At 43.5% G+C, this 21,099-nt stretch overlaps 1 protein-coding gene across 10 annotated transcripts in view; it reads right to left on the bottom strand.

Annotated features, from left to right (window-relative positions):
- MFSD6 (major facilitator superfamily domain containing 6) overlaps positions 1-21,099 on the bottom strand; it is a 69,271-nt gene that overhangs the window by 5,086 nt on the left and 43,086 nt on the right. For 9 of the 10 annotated variants that reach the window (XR_007125738.1, XM_047720601.1, XM_047720602.1 and 6 more), the window contains 3 exons: positions 14,198-14,295; positions 1,452-1,613; positions 471-569 (listed from right to left, as the gene is read on the bottom strand). Coding sequence is in view for 9 of the 10 variants with exons in the window: in XM_047720601.1 (XP_047576557.1) it covers positions 471-569; positions 1,452-1,613; positions 14,198-14,295 (359 nt within the window). In the remaining variant the exon portion in view is untranslated. The other variant, XM_047720607.1, reaches the window with a different exon arrangement.

Raw genomic sequence — 21,099 nt, 5'->3', positions numbered from 1 at the left:
GAAATAACCTCCTTCCTGTGTGACAATTTTAATGAGGGTCATGCCTGGGTAAGGGAAAACTTCAAATTTAAGTTTTCAGATACTGTTTTTCAAATGAATGTAAAAGCTTAGCAATTAATACCACTCCCATCCCTAGGAGTAAAATTACTGTATCGGTCGAATGTATGTGATTTAAAGTTGACATTCCTTTAGAATGCCAAAGGAATTTAAAACCAGTTCTTCCCACACTCCTTGTACTACAAAACAAAACAAAAACAAGAAAATCCCGAGCTACTTAAAATGACCAGCATCCGTTTCCACACAGGAGATAGCTTCTCCCTCGCAGTGGTACACAAAAATTCACTGATGCACACCCCTGAGAAAATCTAGCCACGTGGGTCTGTTAGCACCTCTGGGTTTCTGAGGGCTACGTATAGAATTCTCCAGGGCTTCAGCCTTAGGACCCGGTAGGAGAGAACGGACAGGTTTACCTTCTTCCTCATCCGGCACTGCCAGCCACTGGATCAGGGCAAAAAGTAGGAGGATCACCAGGCAGGCCATGCCGATTCCTCGAAATGTCGCGGCAGCCCCTGTGGAAACAGGCAGCGCCCTCTCGGGTAATTCCAGGCACCACAGAGAGCCCTCATCCCGCACTGCCCAGGTGCCGGAGCCCAGGCCAGAGGCAGCAGCGCTGGGGACGAACCAGAGAAGGTGACTAACCATTGCCCCCGTACAGTGGACGACAGGTCTGGTAGGTGCCAGGAGCCCCAGATGCTGCTATTGGATTGGTCAGTCATCAGATTTTAAAACTACATTTATAAAGGATCGTCTCTGAGTCCCTCTTACCATAAAACTCAGCGGTGCTCTCTTCATAAAGACCATTCACCTGCCAAGCAGCCCTATTAATCAGCGGCTGGAACAGCAACGCTCTAATACTGCTAGAAATTCCGGCACCCTGGGCCGCCTTCCCTGGTGGCTGAGCAGCGCAGATGCCTCGTGCAGGGTCCTCTCTTCTCCAGCCCACCCCGGGGTGTCCGACAGGAAGATCGGACAGGACAGACTGTGTTGTCAGAGAGGCAGTGACCTACCAAAGGCAGCAAGTAGCTAGGTTTTTCTGCAATAACAAGGATTAATTTTCTCTCCTCCAGCATCATGATCAGCAGGTTTAGGGTACTTTGCTCCAACCCCAAAGCACTGGCGCTTCCTCATCGTTTGGCTCCTTTGAGGTATCCGTGTAGTGCCCCATTAGCCTGTCATCGAAGCGGGCACAGGTACGGGCTGGTGCTGCCCGTCTTAAGGACTTGAGCACCCGGATTCATGATGACGGACTACGGTGAAAGTGAGTAAGATCGTATGAATCCGGGAGTTTGGCCTCTGGCAATCTTAGTAATAATCTGAGTGTTTGCTGAGGTGCTGCTGAAGAATCGTAATTTTTCAACAAAGAAAGAGAAAAGGGGAAAAGCCATTCTTACCAAAGTAATTGACTAATACGCCTCCGATCATAGCACCACAGCCTCTCCCCAAGCCCAGGTGGAGGCCCTGCAGGATGCCCTGAGCAGAGGTCCTCAGCTCGGGGGGGACAGCTGCGCTGAGGTAAGAGATGCAGGCTGCCCAGATGGCCGCGTGTGTCACTCCTGTAGAGGGACAAGAGAGGGAGGGTCTGATGAGCGCTCCGTAGGCCACTCTCTCCTGGAGTGCGGAATACTTCATTACACACACACACACACACACATACACACACACACACACACACACACACACACACTTATTAAAGACGAAGACTTGATTTCTAGTGTAAAATATGCATAACATAAAATTTACCAGCTTAACCATTTTTTTTCAGCTTAACCATTTTTAAGTGCATAGTTCAGTAGCATTAGGTACATTCAAAGTCGTATGCAACCATCCATCTCCAGAATCTTTTTTTTTTATCATCCCAAACTGAAACTCTGTACCCATTAAACAACAGCTCCGCATCAGCTCTGGAAGCCACCATCGCACTTTCCTTTTCTGAGTCTGACTACTCAGGGCACCTCCCATGAGTGCATCCTTTCCCAGTGGAATTGGTACCTGTCCTCTGTGTCTGGCTGATTCACTTAGCAGAGTTTATCCAAGTTGTAACATGTTTCAGAATTTCCCTCCTTTTTATATTCTCTTGCACGGAGATAACACATTTTATCCATTCATCTGTTGCTGGACATTTTAGCTGTTCCCTCCTTTTGGCTCTCGTGAATGCTGCTGCTGCGAATGTGGGGGCTCGAACCTGCTCGAGCCGGCGCGGCCAGTGGTTCGGGGCATACACCCGGCAGTGGAATTACCAGGTCACAGGGTCATGCTGTGCTCAACACTTTGAGGAACTGCCTGCTGTCCACAAGCCCTGCACTGTTTTACATACCCTGAGAAATAAGAGTTAGTTCCAGTTTCTCCACTCCCCGCACTCGTCATTTTTCATGTTCTTTTTTGTGACAGCATTCCTAACGGGCGTGAAGTGGTCATCTCACTGTGGTTTTGATTTCCATTCCCTAATGGCTAGTGATGCTGAAAATCTTTTTATATGTTTACTGGCTATTTGTGTATCTAATTGGGAGAAATATCTGTTCGAGTCCTTTGCCCATTTTTGAACTGGGTTGTTTGGGGGTTTTGCTGTTGAGTTCTAGTTCTTATATATTTTGGGTTTTAACCCTTCACTGGACACCTATTATGACTTAAGATTATTTCCAATTTTTTCCATTATAATTAGTACCATGATTAACATTTCTAGATATACAGCTTTTTATATATGTGAGATTTAGCTATAATTCTACAAATAAAGTTACTGATTCAAAGCATATAATGATTTGTATGCCTTTAATATATAGTTCCAATTTGTTTTCCAAAAGAGCATAGAGACCATTTACAGTGCCTCAATACCCGTTTCCTTATATTGTCACCATTTGTTGGGAGGGAGGGAAGGATAAAGATAACAGATGAAAGGTTATTTTGGTATAATAACTGTACATTGTCTGAACTTGAATCTTTATTACAGCACGGCTTTAAATGTAATGAAAAGATACTGCCACAGCAGGTTTTAGAGCTAGAAGGGGTTAAGAAATCATCTGGTTCTGCCTAGATTAAGTCATGAGCTTAATCCCTGAAAAATAATCTCATTTAGAGATAATAGCATCTCATTACCTCTGTTTTGAAAAACTAAACTAAAAGACTAATATTCATTTAAGATTTAATATGACATTAGTTTGCTTCTGACCAAACTGAAACAATGGACTGGATCTGCCCTCCTTCTGAAACAGTCAAAAATTGGACACAACAGTTCCCAAGACCCTGGATGTCAAAACAAGGACAATGGTCTCTGACTGATGGGAAACAAACGAACAACCCTAGCTTACTGCCTGGTTAGAGTTTAAAAGCTGTAAGGCACAGAGCGGGAGCAACTGGGTTGAGGAAAGGTAGCCCACAGTCTGGAGAGACCAGGACAGCGAGAGTCCCAGAGACGGCAGACACCAGAGAGGGAGCTCTACAGAGGGAGACCACAGCTGTCTGCGCGTGCTTTCCCTCAAGCACTCAGCACAGTACTGCCGCAAAAGCAAGGGTACAGACTGTCCACGGCCAGGGAAAGAACCACCCAAAAGCACCACAGAGAACAGTACTCCGAACCCATACAGGGCCAGGAAGAGCACCTGTTTCCACCTAACTGGAAAAACTCAGGATTCCTGGGATTGGGAGAGTACTCAATAGGGCCTTGTGTTAGTATTAATGAAAGAATGAGAATTCTCTGAACACTGCTCTGGTCCCACTTAAGTCATCTTCACCAGCAAAACCCAAAAGGATCATACTATTTCCAAGTAATTTATCTGTATCCCAGTACAAATCTCAAGTATATTTATAGAAATACAAATATATCCAGCACCCGACAAAGTAAAATTCATGATGTCTAGCATACAGTTAAATGACCAGAGATGATCTTAAGTGGATCCAATAATGGAATAAACACTTTTTACTGGACACCTTAGGTTATATGCCCTATAGTTAAATCATAAAAATAATTTTTATGAGGTTTATATGTTTCAGTAATCATTTCAACTAGGTTATTTTTTAACGAGAAAAAATGGACTAGACGGTTAGAGATAGTATGCATATTTAATTTCCACAGAAGTCAAATAAAGTATTTGCTTTATTTGACTGTTTAAATAACCGAAGTACCTTAGGTAATGCCAGTTTTCTCAGAACTGAATGATTCCTAGGTAGGTTGTTTTTAAGACATTTATTTTAGAGAGAGTGAGCGAGCAGGGAGAAAAGGAGACGGAGAGAGAGAATCCCAAGCAGACTTCCCCTTGAGCGTGGAGCCTGATGTGTGGTGTGATTCCAGGACCCTGAGATCATGACCTGAGCAGAAATCCAGAGTTGGAAGCTCAGCCAACTGAGCCATCCAGGCACCTCTAGAGTCTTAATTATAAATATTGACACAGTAGTAACAATGGAAATATTTTTAAATATTTCCCTTTATATTAAAGATGCTGCTGATAATTCCACTTCTTTTCAGATACACATATTTCTTCATTAACAACACTAAGGAAAAAACTCAAATATTGTAAGAAATAAGATGAATGTATTCCAAATTGGATTTATGGGTAAAGTCCAACATGGATGTGGAAATCATTTCTTAAAGATGAATTATCAAAGACCTGAAACCACATTAGATGATTATAAATTAACTTGAATAGTGAAGACAAATCTATCGTTACATCTGTGTGTGACCGCTCCATTGCTGGATTTACAAGTAGACAAAGATGGCCCTACATATCTATGTAACCAAAACAATGACAAATACATTTTTGTTATAATTCCAGGTCAAACGCAATTATAGCAGTAAATAGGGTTTCTTTCTTTCTTTTTCTTCAAAATTCTAAGGGTTTTCTAAAATATCAAGTCCTCTAAGATTAAGAAGGATCCATCTCCCGTAACAAAGATACGTGAACTGACTCTCCTTGAAATATGTGTTAACCCCTTGTGCGCTCCTTGTCAGGAAACTACTAGTATTTGTGAATGGCAATTCAAACACCAACTCACATTAATAGGTGCTTAATGTGTATGTTTGAGTGCAATTCAACTCAAATGTTACCTGACAACAACTGACTCTCAAAGACCAACCACATTAGTCACAGAAACAGCCTCTCAGTCTTTCCTTACCTTTACTGGGGCCCCTCAGGATCACCTACAAGGCCCAACAGAAACACAGAGATAGCTTCACAGCACCTACAACCAAGACCTGAGCTGCCTGGGAATACACTACATATGAAGAACCAAGAACCAGGAGAAATGATGAATATTAAATTTTTTTCATTAATGATACTATAGCAGTTTGCTGGGAATTGGGCTGTTTTATATGCGTTATCTCATTTATTCCTCCCAGTAACAAGTATTATTTTTTTTCTAATTTTTCCAAAAAAGGAAACTAGGTACAGAGAGATTAAAGTGCCTTGTCCAAAGTTACACAGACAATAGGATAGGAGAATAGGATTTGAACCTTATTCAAAGTTATTATAACATAACTATAGGAATCAACTTTACGAGGTTTTTGATAATATCAAGCATGTCCAACAATCTGTCAATTTTAAAAAAACGTATATTCAGGGCGCCTGGGTGGCTCAGTCAGTTAAGCCTCCAATTCTTGATTTTGGCTCAGGTCATGAGATCAGGCCGCACACTGGGCTCTGCAATGAGTGTGGAGCCTGCTTGGGATTCCTCCTCTCCTCCCTCTGCCTCTCCCGCTCCTGCTTTCTCTACAAGAAAAGAAGAAAAAAAAAGTGTATTCTTACTACCTACTTCTCCTCCTCTAAAGAGCTCACATCATACGTTTTTTATATGCCCCAAACAACTCTTTACCTTATAAGCTTCAACACTGGTGTCTGATCCTGTAACACAAATTTTAAGACTGTTCAGTCTGGACCCAGAAGAATGTTCTGTTGCAATAAATGTATGCAGGGATGAGCAAGAAAAAAATCCTTTCTTCCCAAATAGGCAGCTGCTCTTTTTTTTTTTTTTATTTCTTTTCAGCGTAACAGTATTCATTGTTTTTGCACCACACCCAGTACTCCATGCAATCCGTGCCCTCTCCAATACCCACCAGCTGGTTCCCCCAACCTCCCACCCCCCGCCCCTTCAAAACCCTCAGGTTGTTTTTCAGAGTCCATAGTCTCTCATGGTTCACCTCCCCTTCCAATTTCCCTCAACTCCCTTCTCCTCTCCATCTCCCCTTGTCCTCCATGTTATTTGTTATGCTCCACAAGTAAGTGAAACCATATGAGAATTGACTCTCTCTGCTTGATTTATTTCACTCAGCATAATCTCCTCCAGTCCCGTCCATGTTGCTACAAAGTTGGGTATTCATCCTTTCTGATGGAGGCATAATACTCCATAGTGTATATGGACCACATCTTCCTTACCCATTCGTCCGTTGAAGGGCATCTTGGTTCTTTCCACAGTTTGGCGACCGTGGCCATTGCTGCTATAAACATTGGGGTACAGATGGCCCTTCTTTTCACTACATCTATATCTTTGGGTAACTACCCAATAGTGCAATTGCAGGGTCATAGGGAAGCTCTATTTTTAATTTCTTAAGGAATCTCCACACTGTTTTCCAAAGTGGCTGCACCAACGTGCATTCCCACCAACAGTGTAAGAGAGTTCCCCTTTCTCCACATCCTCTCCAACACATGTTGTTCCTGTCTTGCTAATTTTGGCCATTCTAACTGGTGTAAGGTGATATCTCAATGTGGTTTTAATTTGAATCTCCCTGATGGCTAGTGATGATGAACACTTTTTCATGTGTCTGATAGCCGTTTGTATGTCTTCATTGGAGAAGTGTCTGTTCATATCTTCTGATGGGCAGCTGCTCTTGGGAATGTAAAATGCTGCTTAGCTTGAGGAAATCACATCAGAATGGCTGGGAGGGGTAAGAATTGACAAGGTACTGGAGAACTAGAATGTTCTGTTTTTCTTGCTCTTCCCCTGACTTATGCTCACAAAACAAAACATCAGTATCCCCACAGTGCTGGCACACTTAATCAGTTGTGACAAACCTTACACACTGGTGGACCAAAGAGTACATTTCAGTTACTTCGGGGTGCCTCTCGAATGCTAGGATTAAAAAAAGCTCTGAAAATCAACCTAGTGATGGGGCGCCTGGGTGGCTCAGTGGGTTAAGCCGCTGCCTTCGGCTCGGGTCATGATCTCAGGGTCCTGGGATCGAGCCCCGCATCGGGCTCTCTGCTCAGCAGGGAGCCTGCTTCCTCCTCTCTCTCTGTCTGCCTCTCTGCCTGCTTGTGATCTCTCTGTCAAATAAATAAATAAAATCTTAAAAAAAAAAAAAACCTAGTGAAAAGAGGCTGTTCTTTCTTAAAAAAAAAAAAAAAGCTCCATTGGGCTCACAATAACATATCTGTACTGATTGGGGTAATGACGGCTGTTGTAACAGACAAACCTTGGAATCTTAGTGGTTTCATACATTCGATGTTGTTTGTTTTCTGTTTTTCTGCTCAAATGAAGTCCAGTGGGCAGGGGTCAAGAGCAGTAGCAGCTGTGCTCCATACAGTCACGTGGGGACCAGGCTGCGGAGACACCGCAGCCTTCAACACCCGTTGCCCTGGGTACCTGTATGCAGCTGGCAGAGTGGGGAGGAGAGGACGGCATAGGGAAGATTTTACTGTCTGGGGTTAGGAGTGACACCCATCATTTCTGCTCACCTCCTGCTAAGAAGAATTAGCCAAATGGTCATACGTAACTGCAAGGGAGGCTGGGAAGCAGAATCTAACTATGTTTCCATGAAGAACAAGAAACATCAGGTAAACAGCAAGTGTCTCTGCCAAAGTCTGGGCCACCAACAGCAACGGACCTTTTGCAAACAGCGGAGAATACGCCACAGAACCGTGGACCCTGCAGCCATCGGCACGGAGCACCTGCGGGAACACGACTTTATGGGGCGTGCGACAATCAGTGCGAAAATCCGAAGCTCCCTTATCCCCCAACATAGAGCCCCTCAAGAATCACCTTCATGAGTTCACTCAGCAGGAGACTGTGTGCCAGACCCCTGCTCTGCTTTGAGGACGAGAAAATGCACAACATCTTCTTAAACCGCCTCAGAGTTTACAGTCTGGTGGGTGAAAAGGGCCGGGATTTCTCTGAGAGAGACACTGAGCTCCTTGAGAACAAACATTCACAGGGCCTTGACACAGACGGGCAGCCAAGCAAAACAATGTTGAAAGTAAGCAGGCGGTGGTCAGCGGTTGGGGTGTGAGGGAGAAAGCATTTGGAGAGAAAAGGTGCCCTGGAAAAGGCTGGAGAAGAGTTCCAGATCCCACGTATGAGGAAAAATGAACAGAGGAAACGAAGCTTCTGTAAATTCCTAAACTTCACTTTACAAGTTAATAAAGTGAGTTGTTGTTTTTTTTTGTTTTGTTTTTTTAAGGTGTGTAACTGATACAATGTTTTACAGGCCCTTGTGAATTTTACATGCCGGCACCATGCCTTCAGCATGCCTTAGAAGAAGTTTTAGGAAACTGCCACCCAAATTGTGTTTAGCGTCAAGACTGGCCAACGATGTATGCTCCGGGCTCAGTATCTCCCCGTATCAAGCCTCATGTGAGAACTGCTGTCAATCAAAGACAGTAAAACTTTCACTTCCCAAAGATAACTCTGAGACCAGTGTGCATGACTGTCATTTACAGCCAGGTTTTAACGCATAACTGCAATTTAAGCTCATAGAGCAGAATCTTAATTTTAAACTATATTGCCCTTGGTCCTGATTTTTATTTATAATTTTTATTTTACTTTCATTGTTATATGACATTATTGAAGGCAAACTATGTGCCAGCTAATATGCTGAATACTTTGCATAGATTAGGCTATTTAATACTGTTATCAGCCTGTTCTATAGCGTAACAGTCAGAGGCTTAGAGAGACTAAGTATCTTGCCCCAAAACACTTAGATTATTGATAGGGGAGCTGGAATGCAAGACAGTCTAATTCAGGCCTAAGAACTTAATAGTTTGTAGATTAGTGCATACTTTGGTAAGTTATCATATAATTTATAGAATGAGATGGGAACATAAATGATTAAAAACACATGTTTTCTAAATGGGCAGTGTTTTAAAAACTGATGTTTTATAAATGTGCAGTGGAGAAAGGATGATATCCTAGAGAAAAAGTTATTATATTGAAGGTTTAGCTTTTAAATCTAGTTTTCAAGTTTTCTTTACATATTTATAAATTTTTGAGATAGAACTTTCTGTATTACTCAAGAGCTCTAAAAATTAGAAAATATAATTACAGTGCATTTTGCAGGAGACTATGAAATCAAATGGTATATCTTCCTCTGTGCACGTTTCTTTGGAGATTTCAAACAGCATAAGCATGTTCGTGTTTGTTGCATTTAGGAGTTAAAACGGAGGAAGTAAAACGAGTGTTTGTAAAAGAACCGGGTGGCCGTCAAGTGCTGCAGCCCGTGAATCACAACAGTTCAGGAAAGAACTGCTACGTGTGACGTGCAATCCCCAGAACAGGACCCTGGAGGCAGACATTTAAAGTGAATTTTAAACGAACAAACTAATGCCAGTTCGAAGAAACGGTTCTGGAAGAGGTTATGTAACTGTAACCAAGGCCCTGCGGAAGAATAAGGCCGCTCTGTTGTATTCATGACTGTTCTGATGAGGGCGGACTCGGACAGCACCAGGGACTTTTACACGCCGGTGAGTGGACGGAAATGCGGGACCGAGAGCATCGTCCCCCGCAGCCTGCTTGTGTTTCAAGGGTTAAGCCCGCGGAAACTCCCGCACGGACGCTCACAGACCGACTCACGCCCGGGACTCCACTGTCAGGTGAGCGCTGCACAGTGATCCTGCCGTACCTGTCTCTACGGCCTTCCAGAACCCCCAGGGGACGGAAAACACGGTCCTCACTTGCTGAAGAGGCTAAATAAAAAGGGAATTTATACCCTTTTTATTTGAATACCCGTTCAAGCTCTCCTATGGGTGACACTAAAAAACCATCTTCCGGGGGCACCTGGGTGGCTCAGTGGGTTAAGCCTCTGCCTTCGGCTCTAGGTCATGATCTCAGGGTCCTGGGATCGAGCCCCGCGTCGGGCTCTCTGCTCGGCAGGGAGCCTGCTTCCTCCTCTCTCTCTGCCTGCCTCTCTGCCTACTGTGATCTCTGTCTGTCAAATAAAGTCTTAAAAAAAATTATTTAAAAAAAAAAAATCTTCCGCGGCCCCCTCTGATGGAGCGTCCTGCAGGGAAGGACCCGACACAGACTCGTCTTCACCCTCCCGGGCTCGAACGAGCCAGTCAAGCACCTGGACACGATCTCTGTAGTCACAGCCGCGGGGCCCGCCCGCGTTTCCTACGTGCATTTTAGCAGCAAGAACGGTTTGGACCACGTTCCTCTCGAAGTCTGCAAGGGTTCACAGCCGCGACCGGCACAGGAAGGGGCATAAGCAGCCCGGGTCCGACGGCGTCTACACAGTGACACGGACGCGCCCCATCCCAGTCAGGAGCGCGGCATCGCGACGGCAACAGAGAAACGCCTGCGGGTCCTCGCGAACGACTCGGGAGACATGTGCGCAGGCGCAGCCTCGCGCCACCAGCGGCACTTCCGGGACTTAGACTCACGGCGTCTTTTGAAACAAACTGCAGGAGGCGGGTCTTCGGCGTCGCTCTACGGCGCTGCCCATGGCCTGCAGAGCCGCGTGTTTGCCGCGGGCGCCGGCCCGGCCGCGCGAAGGATGAGCTTGCGGCGATGCCGCCCGCAATGGGTGACAGAGAGCCCCCCATGTGGGAAAGAAGCTTCCTCGGGATTCCCAGGAGCTTCCGGTAGCCTCACCTCGACCCCGCGTGGATACCTGCAGAGCCTCCTTCCTAGGGGCCTAGAGAGGAGGAAGTTTACTTCATCCCCACTCATTTGCTCATTATTAGCAACGTGACCTAAGGAGACCAATGCTGAGACGATGCTCAGGCGCTCCAAGGAAGGAAGGAGAACAAGAAGGAAGGAAGGAGAACACGGAGTCCTTCCTCCCAGAAGAGGAAGAGATGGGCAGGGAGGCCGGGGGTAAAGTGCATCCTTGTCTCCTCCCCTTCAGGAGCCCACTAGGTGACACTAGTTCTCCTGGTGTTTGGGGGAAGAGGGGGCGACAGCATGAAGAGACAGACCTCACCTCACCTCTACTTTTTTAAGAAGACCGTCTGCTGCGGCACTGGTTGGGAATCGAAGAGTGGAAGCGCTGACTGTTCCGAGTCAAGATGGTCAATGAAAAGAGCCAAAGTCCCCTTCCCAGCCACCGTCCCACGGAGACTAGGTCTTCGGTGATCCTCAGCTAATAATTACAGTCCAGGAATTAAGGAGAATCTGTATCATGACAATGGGACTGTCCTATAATTAAACCAGTGTTCTGTCATCATGGTCCCTTGCCTTTACCCTATCCTAAGTAGAACTGCCTCAAACACAAAGACTTTGAAGTCATGTGGGTAGTATCTGTAAAGGTAGAAGAATCTAGATGGGCAAAACAACCCTATTCAGTCACAGGTGTATCTCTGGAGTGAGGATTATTCCACTATTTTCGGAGAGGGGGGGTATGGGTCTAACAAAGGCAAAGGGTTTTTGATTTCGTTGTATAGCCCAAACATACTAAGCACTCACTTCTGCCAGGGAATGAGACTGTCTCCTCCAGTCTCAGACACAAAGAGCTCTCAGAAGTGGCCACAGAGTCCTTTGGGAGACAAGGAGACTCTATGTATTTCCAGATACTCCTTTTACTTGCTTCAGATCAGTAACTAGATCTCTGCGGGCACAGGGGAAATAAAACGAAGCAGAGAGGCACAATCACAGCCTACCGCAGGAGACAGGATGCCCGTCTGTATTTCAAACGCGGCGAGCTCCCCAAAAGCCAGGCTAACACCCCTGAGGCACCCAGAAATACTGAAGTGGATGCCACGGCTACACTTTGTCTCCCCAAAGTGGCCACTCTGCTTTCTGCTTCTTAGCTCTGGCGCATGGCTCTGTGGCCGTCTCCCGACGCCACAGCGGATTCTATGCTGTCTTCAAAATCCAGCTCATGTGACTTCCCAGGGGGAATTTTTTCAATAATATCTTCATCATTCCATGCCCTCTCATCCCAAGGAGCGTCTTCTCTGGGAGCGGGCACATTTCTCTACTAACACACTGCACTAATTCTGTGTTCACACATCCAGCTTCCACACAGATGGTGGGTCCTTGGGGCCCAAGTTAACATATTATTCCTTATTATATTTTATTATATTTATGACATTCCCAGCATGCTACCTGATTCTTATAGCTATTTCATTGATCTTTGATAAACAGGAAAAAAGTATTTTGATTCATAATAGCATTTTTCTCTTATAAAATTCCTTTGTTGTTCCTTTAAGTATTCATTTTTTTTTAGTTTAAATTTCATGTTTTATTTTTTATACCTTCTGTGTACATATACAACTGATTTTTACATATTGTCCTCATATTGTGCTACTATGCTAAATTCATTTTTTTTCAGCATAACAGTATTCATTGTTTTTGTACCACACCCAGTGCTCCATGCAGTCCGTGCCCTCTCTAATACCCACCACCTGCTTCCCCCACCCCCCCCCCCCCACCTCTTAAACCCTTCAGATTGTTTTTTCAGAGTCCATAGTGTCTCACTGCATTTCATTTAAAAAGCTTCTCTTTTGCTCTCTTTTCTTGAGTCATTTATGTCCTTTTCCATCTAACTTATATTAAATTAAAGGAGGAAAAATATATATGCACATACTATTACAATATCTTTTCTGTGGGCACCAGTTAGTGAGTTTGTTTTTTAATCTAGAGTCTGCACACTGTGGGACACCAACAAGTAAAGCGGTTATGTAAGGGGGGGGTCCTGCCTCGTAAAACCAGAGCTGGGAAAATCCTGAGAACTGCGTTGCATTGACCTCGTTGCTGCCAATTCTTTCCTACAGTCCACAGTTAGTGCTTTGTTCTTCTTAAGTGACACAGTGCTGAGACATGCTCTACCTCAAGACTCTTCCAGAGTTCTAATTATTATAAACAATAATTTATTATAAGACAAATTTCCATTTTCTGTTTTAAACAAATCTCCTTTCACAATTATACCATTGGATCAGGCCTGAGAATAGCATCTTTAGAATATGCATATATTTTAATTTTATAATTATCATGTGAATAAAAATTATACCTCCTTTCAATAAGGATAATTTTTTTAATTGCCACAATGGGATTTGATGAATGCTCTTGCATTTTGTACCTTTTGTTCAGATGTACAATAATGAGTCCTCTTAGATATCATGATGAGAAATTATGTAGATGGTACTGTATTTGTTTCCTCAGGTTTAGGGGAGAGTGAGAATGGCAACCTATAAAGCTAATGAAACTGTAAATAACCACAGACTACTCAGGAGAATTAATGATTTGGAGCCTGGGCTGTCCCAGAGGCCTCGACTCTGATAATCTTGGCCTAAACTTTTATTGTAATCATCATGCCAACCACCAAATGGTTCCGCCAAGCGGTTAACAAGAGTCTTCAGTATATAGATTATAGGAGCTAATATGTCAATGAGCTTTGGATAGAAATCCCAGTTTTTACTGCTCCTAAGCCCATGGTAAGAGGCTCCTAGAAAATTTTTTTTTCACTGTAATCTGTTGAGGGAAGCAGTCCAGTGAAGCAAAGAGAACCCTGGTCAGGGACATTTGAGCAAAGATTTAAAAGGTTCATGGGAAAATAACAGCTTGAATATAAACCTTTAGGTTGTAAATCACTAGATGTGATAAAAGAGCTGAAGAATCAAAATAATTATGACAACCTGTTTTCAGCATGTACAATTAACCTACAAACACCAAAACACCAAAGTCTTTAAAAGATCAATCTTTTATACTTTAAAACCCTTTGGATGTAGAGGCTTAACTGTACCTGGAGTTCATTCGAGTTCCTCCTCTTGTTTAATCACAAGGGCATAGACAACCCAGCTTTGTTTGGCTGCACAAACAGCACACTCAGAGTCGCTGAAGAACCAGCCCCTGATGTCACCTCTTCCTGAACCCTTCGGAACCATACAGAACAGCAGGTCTGCCCTTCTTTTCAGAGTCAGATGCTCATGGCCACTGAAGGTTTACATAGTCCTAGCTCAGTCAGGGAGAAAAATAATTCTAAGTCCAGCTGTTGGCTTACCTTGAAGAACTTCCATGGGGAGAACAGTCCAGGCATTCTCCAGATAGGAAATGTAAATATAGCGCGCCGTGTTGCAGGCCAGGCCAATGTAAAGAACCCTTGAACACAAACAAGCAACGGTTAGTAAGTCGAGACCCTGTACGAGACATAAAACACACCAACATTACATACATTTCCCGTCCACATCCTCCGTCAGCCAGCAGTGCTTGGACCTGGGATCTGGGAAGCTAAAGGACAACTAATTTAACCATGGCCTCCAAGGAGAAGAAAACTGCTCCCAACATATCTGCCCTCTGTCTTTTCAAAACACTCGTTAATATAAAAGCGAACATCACCCTTCCTGAAACTGAATTAGTAAGCACAGTCAATGCTTTTTTAAGATAGTCTGGGCACACGGCCATTTGTAATGACTTTACTGGCTTCCTTCCAGACGGCTGTAGGGGAAACATGCCGGGGGCTGTAGCTACTTCACGATGATGGGGAAGGGCAGGACAGAAATGAGAACGTGAACATGAACATGGTCCCACATGCAATACCCAAGCCACCAATGAGTTTTATAAGGAGACTCTCAAGGTCATCAAAAACTATCATCCAATGATGAATAATAAACGATCTGGAATCAAATACTTTCTTCCTATCAGTTCAACGGATACATCTTCCTTATTTAAAAATAAATCCATGATATCATATGCTGACCGAACTAATGAATATATGTCAACATCGCTTCCTCCTCACAAACACCACCAACCAAAATTACGAGAGAAAAAAAAGGCCTTAAGTGATGCCTCCAAGCACAGGGTTATGGTCTCTCCCATCTGAGCTGAGTGAGCGGCTTGGAAGCAAATGGTGGCTGCGTCTTTGCACAAAACCGCAACCTGATGGTGGGGATTTCTGTTTCTAGTTTGTTTTCCATTTTCTGTTACTCTTCCTAACCTTAACGCTTTTCTTTTTTTCTAAGTTCGAGTGGGTGAAAACTCGAAGGTAAAAGAAATAAGCCAATAGGTTAGTCAGTGGTATTTTCCTCATCTTGCTCAACTACGTTTTTATATTAAAATTATTCCAGCAAACACAGTTCTCTTTGCCCATCCTTGAATCAGGGAAAGGAAAGCTTCAAGGCATCCAGCTGGTATCACCTGCAAATATGGAACAGAAGGATGGGAGAAAGAGAAAAAGTGTTGAGGGGCAGAGATGGGAGAGGAAAGGATATAAAAGGGATTTTAGGGGAACTCAGTATTGAAAAGTTCTGGGTTATCATATTCTGTGGACACTATGTTCTTTTTACTGGTATGTTTTAAGGAAAAAGTATATATTTCAAAGTGCTCAACATCACTCTGCATCAGGGAAATACAAGTCAAAACCACAATGAGATACCACCTCACACCAGTCAGAATGGCTAAAATTAACCAGTCAGGAAACGACAGATGCTGGCGAGGATGCAGAGAAAGGGGAACCCTCCTACACTGCTGGTGGGAATGCAAGCTGGTGCAACCACTCTGGAAAACAGCATGGAGGTTCCTCAAAAAGTTGAAAATAGAGCTCCCTATGACCCAGCAATTGCACTACTGGGTATTACCCCAAGATGCAAACATAGTGGTCCAAAGGAGCACGTGCACCCAAATGTTATAGCAGCAATCCAACTATGGAAAGAACCTAGATGTCCATCAACAGATGAATGGATAAAGAAGATGTAGTGTATATATATACAATGGAATACTACACAGCCATCAAAAGAAATGAAATCTGGCCATTTGCGATGACGTGGATGAAACTAGAAGGTATTATGCTTAGTGAAATAAGTCAATCGGAGAAAGACAATTAGCATATGATCTCCTGATATGAGGAAGTGGAGATGCAACATGGAGGGTTTGGGGGGTAGGAAAAGAATAAATGAAACAAGATGGGATCGGGAGGGAAAACAAACCAGAAGAGGACTCTTCATCTCACAAAACCAACTGAGGGTTGCCGGGGGAAGGGGTATAGGGAGAGGGTGGTGGGGTTATGGACATTGGGGAGGGTATGTGCTATGGTGAGTGCTGTGAAGTGTGTAAACCTGGCAATTCACAGACCTGAACCCCTAGGGCTAACAATACATTATATGTTTATAAAAAATTTTTACAAATTATTTTTTTAAAAAAGTATCTGTTTCAACCTTGTTTGGTAAAAGACTTCCTGAACAAACTAGCTTGGATCCATCAACAGGGTCCCACTGCTAGAAAACAACAGCAACATAACAAGCCCCACAGGACGCTAAAGTGCAAAATACACACAAAAACATACAAGTCACCCAGACCAATGTCTTCTTTTTCAGTTCTAATCTAGCTCTGTTGATGATCTTGACATAGCCTAACTCAGGGGTCAGTAAAACATTTCCTATGAATGGCCAGACCATGCCATAAGCAGTTGAGGGTTTGTATGTCTCTCGCAACTACTCAACCTTCCACTGTAGCATGAAAGCAGCCACAGACACTGTACATGAAGGAGCACGCATGGCTGTATTCCAATAAAATCTGAATTATGAACAGTGAAATTTAAATCTCATAGGACAGTTGACCTCTGAATAAGGCAGGGGTCGGGGCGCAGTCTCCCTGCACAGTAGAAAATCCACATCTCTCTTTTGACAACCCCCAGAATTTAACTACAAGTAGTTACTATTGACTGGAAGCCCAGCCGATAACATAAAAGTCAATTAACACAGATTTATATGTTGTACGTATTATATACTACATTATTAAAATAAGATGGAGAAAAATGTAAGAAAAACATAAGGAAAATATATTTGCAGTACTGTACTATAGTTATGAAAAAGATTCTGTGTATTAGTGGATCTGCTCAGTTCAAATCCACGTTGTTCACGGGACAACTGTAATTTCTATGCATCACAAAATATTATTTTCTTTGATTTTTTTTTTCAACCACTTAAAAGTATAGAAACCATTCTTTTTTTTTTTTTTTTTTTTTTAAATTCTGGGCCATAGAAAAACAGGTAGCAGGCCAGATTTGGCCCATGGGCTATAGCTTGCTAACCATGATCTAGCTCATTAGTTCTTGTTAACTTTGGCTTATGTCAGATTTACTCAGGTAACTATTAAAAATAACAGATGTCCAGGCCCATGCTAGTCTCGATAAAGATCTCTGTGCTTGGAACCCAGGCACTGTCCTTTAGAAAGCCTCCAGGTTTTCTGATACTAAGCCAGGATGAAGAACCACGGGTCTAGCTCAACCCGGGTCAAGCAGCTCCCACTGATACTTTCCCATAATCCCATTATTTAAAATGTTGATAATACAACTTCCTTGTGTTCATACTGCATTTCTTTTTGAGCCTTTCTTTTGAGACCACCTCTGAATCAGTAATCCTGATAACTGGTTTTCACTGCAGGCCATAATCCACAGGTCCTAGCCTAAAAGTAACCTGAAGTCACTCAGCCCCATTCTAGAGGTCGATGGTGCTGTGCCTTCAAACCGCTACCATGTGAAATCCAGTCACTGTAACACCTGGGACCCTTGGGTCTCAGATGGCCACCAAGAAGCAGGTGACTATTAGCTTGATATCTTTCACTTCTGTCCCGCATTTCTAATCTCACAACTGATAGTCCTTCAGGACCAAACCTTACAGGAGACAAGGGAACCGAAGTTTCCACGACAAGTTACTTCTTCTCGCTGAGCCTCAGTTTCTTCCTGTATCAAGCAGAGATCATCACTTCCAGTTGCAGGCTGGCTGTGATGATTCCCATACAGTGACTCACTCAAAACAGGTACTCAGTAAATCGCACTGGCGGTGGCATCACCATCGTCACCACCATCACCATCATCACCATCACCATCATCACCATCATCATCATCACCATCAACACCATCATCACCACCATCACCATTATCACCATCATCATCACCATCACCATCATCACCATCATCACCATCATCACCATCATCATCACCATCATCATTTTAAAGAACAGGATCCGAGTACCCCTTTGTTTTCTGACAAGAGTGAGAGGAGCACTAGCATTTCGTCCTCACCAACCACTCTGGGGCAGCCAGTGGCATCAAGAAAGCGGCAAGAGTAAAATTGTGAACAGAAAGGAAGGCAACATTTTGATCTATGGAAAGGGAAGAAGTAGGTGTGTATTTATTAAATAGTCACTTAGAAGTATTTCAGCAACCCAAGAATTTCTTTAATACCTGAATGTGATATTTTAAACTGCCACATTATTCACTGTTATGGGCTAAATTGTGTCCCTATGAAATTTCTATGTTGAAGTCCAAGTCCGAAACCCCCAGTACCCTGGAGTGACTGTGAAAGAGATGGGGCCTGTAATGGGGTAATTAAGGTAAAATAATGTCATACGGGTGGGTCCTAAGCCAGTATGACTGGTGTCCTGGTCAGAGGAGAGGAAATAGTTCAGAGAGAGGCACAGAGAGAGGACCAGGTGCAGATGGGAAGAAGGCAAGCCAAGGAGGAAAATCCCTCAGAGGGAATACGACCTGCTGACCTCTCGAGCCTGGACTGTGGCTTCGAGAACTTACGTTAAGGAAACAAATTTCTGGTTTTTAAGCCATCCAGTCAGCGCTTTGTTGCTGCAGCCCTAGAAAATGAATTCATGCACACTCATGAATTAGGGACTTTCTAATAAAAAGAAATCTAAATGTTTTACTAATCATTTTCTGGACAATCAAAGTGTTTACACTGAATATAGAGCACTTGTTCAAAGTCCTAGAATATTCCTAAGCACTAAGAGGTCTGGAAATACCAAGAATAGGCTGAAAAACACTTCTCAGTGAGATAGATACTTACTGAACCCCTAAAGTAAAGAAGTCCGAAGACGACATCATCGCTTTCCTATATCACAACAAGAAGTCCATAAGTATAAAATTAAGCAAGAAATAAAGGCAATTTTAGGATAGGTTGTTGGTGTAAGTGAACTTACTATAAAGAGGAGGAGCACAATTGTAAGAAGCAAATGATTTAGTAGAAAACAACTTACACCACGGAAAACGCAAATCACTTGTCAACTACTCTTCAAACACCTTGATTCTGTATTTGAGCAAAAATATAAAAGGAGATTCTGATTTCTTACGTAACTACAATTCATGGTATTGGCAGATATCATTGTGAGCACTCTGCAATGCCCTACAAAGTGTAGATTCGTTATGAGGCCACTTGTCTAGTTTTAACCCTTCTATAATGTGGCTGAATACTCTCCCCTTGTTAGAGAGCCACAACTTAGAGAGTTGTAGCTCTCTAAGCCACAAAGAACGTGACTTCTGCTCAGTAAACATTATCGAGACACCATATGTATCATACACGAGGCTGTACTCAAGGGGAATAAGAAATGAAGAAGAATTCCTCCTTGACTTCAAGGAACTTACAGTGTAGAAGAGAGACAGAAATATAAGCAAATAATTTAATATTAAAAGGTATTCACAAAACAATAGGGAGCACAAAGGAGGGCTCTTAGCTATCCCTGAGGGTGCCTAGGACACCGAGTTGGAACTAGCTGGACAGAGGTAACTGGAAGGACAATCACAGGCAGAGAAACAATGAGAAAACCATTAACCAGACAGGGCATCTGAAAGATACAGGAGAATCAGAGTCCAGGATTTGTGAAGCGATGAGTGACCTTCTGCAGTTCAGCTCCAATCCGGAAACCACTTTTTCTTCCAGAGACAGCACAGGCACTGAGCCTTCAAAGAAAGACCAAGCAGGATTACCAGATAATGCTCAGCTCTGGGAGACAGAAGAGCCATACAACACGAAGAGATCCCATTCTCAGCAATATGACTTGGCAGCAAGCCTTTGCAAGCCTCTACTGGGAAAAACATAAACCTCCCAAGAAGGAAAGGCCCCTAAATAAGACAAAATGCTCTGGATGAAGACTGTCTTCAGCAAAATCAAAAGGAGGGTATTTGCAGACAGTTCTGGCGGTTCCACGCCGCCATGTTCAAGGCCTGCACATGGGGATGCACGCACTCCAGGGCAGAGGAATTGTGGCCTATGGGCCCAGTGGGCGACAAAGATACACGAGCAACAAACTAAGATTCAGAGAACATTCCGAACAGGTTACAAAGCACTCGGACAAGCACTGGCTGGAGTTTCGCAGTTCCTCATGAGACAGAATTGGTCATTAACATCAGACGCTTGGGAGCAGAGTCTACAGTCTGCCTCGCGTATGAATCCGCTTCGATTTTCTGTGTGGTAAACAGTGTATGGTCTCACCCCTGATTTGGGTTCCGTTATTGCAAGGTCATCCTTTCACAGTCTATATAAACTTGTCAGTAAAAAAAGACTCTTTCAGATACTGTTACCGATGTCTTTCTAGACCAGGCAGACATCAGCTGCTAATTACAGTCAAGATTTTAGAGCTTCATGGAAGCATTGCCCTCCTCCCCAAGAATGAAACTCATTTCAAGCATGACCACCAATTTATACTGATGACCTTAAGATGATGAGGTTTCCCACAGTCATTAATTTTAAAAAGGTTGAAAAAATATATCCAAACTCTCTAGAAAATAATTAAAATATAAGGTTTAGGCCTTCAAAGAGTTAAATGTCAGTCTAGAAAACTCATGTGTTCTCAAATCCATCTCCCTCTTCCCAACCAATCTCTATCAGTATTACTGTGGACGTCCTGCCAGGATTTCTCTGCCCTGTCTAGCAGAATAGGTTTTTACCATCACTATCTGGAATCTCCTCTCCTTCCTCCCTCTTCTTGTTCTATGTCATTTCCTGCTGTCCTGTGTTCCATTCCCATGGCTCGCTGCTTTGAAAGGATCATAGCTGGCATTCCTTGGAATTCCAACTCTAAGAAGGTGACCCAAGCCTCCATCAAGGTACACTCTTCTCATGCCCCAACTGTAGCGAAAGCAACCAGATAGAGGGAAGGAGACGTGGCCACAGTCGGTGA

This window comes from Lutra lutra, chromosome 3, assembly GCF_902655055.1.
Source record: "Lutra lutra chromosome 3, mLutLut1.2, whole genome shotgun sequence".
Classification (NCBI taxonomy): Eukaryota; Metazoa; Chordata; class Mammalia; order Carnivora; family Mustelidae; genus Lutra; species Lutra lutra.
This window is presented reverse-complemented; position numbering and strand designations above follow the sequence as displayed.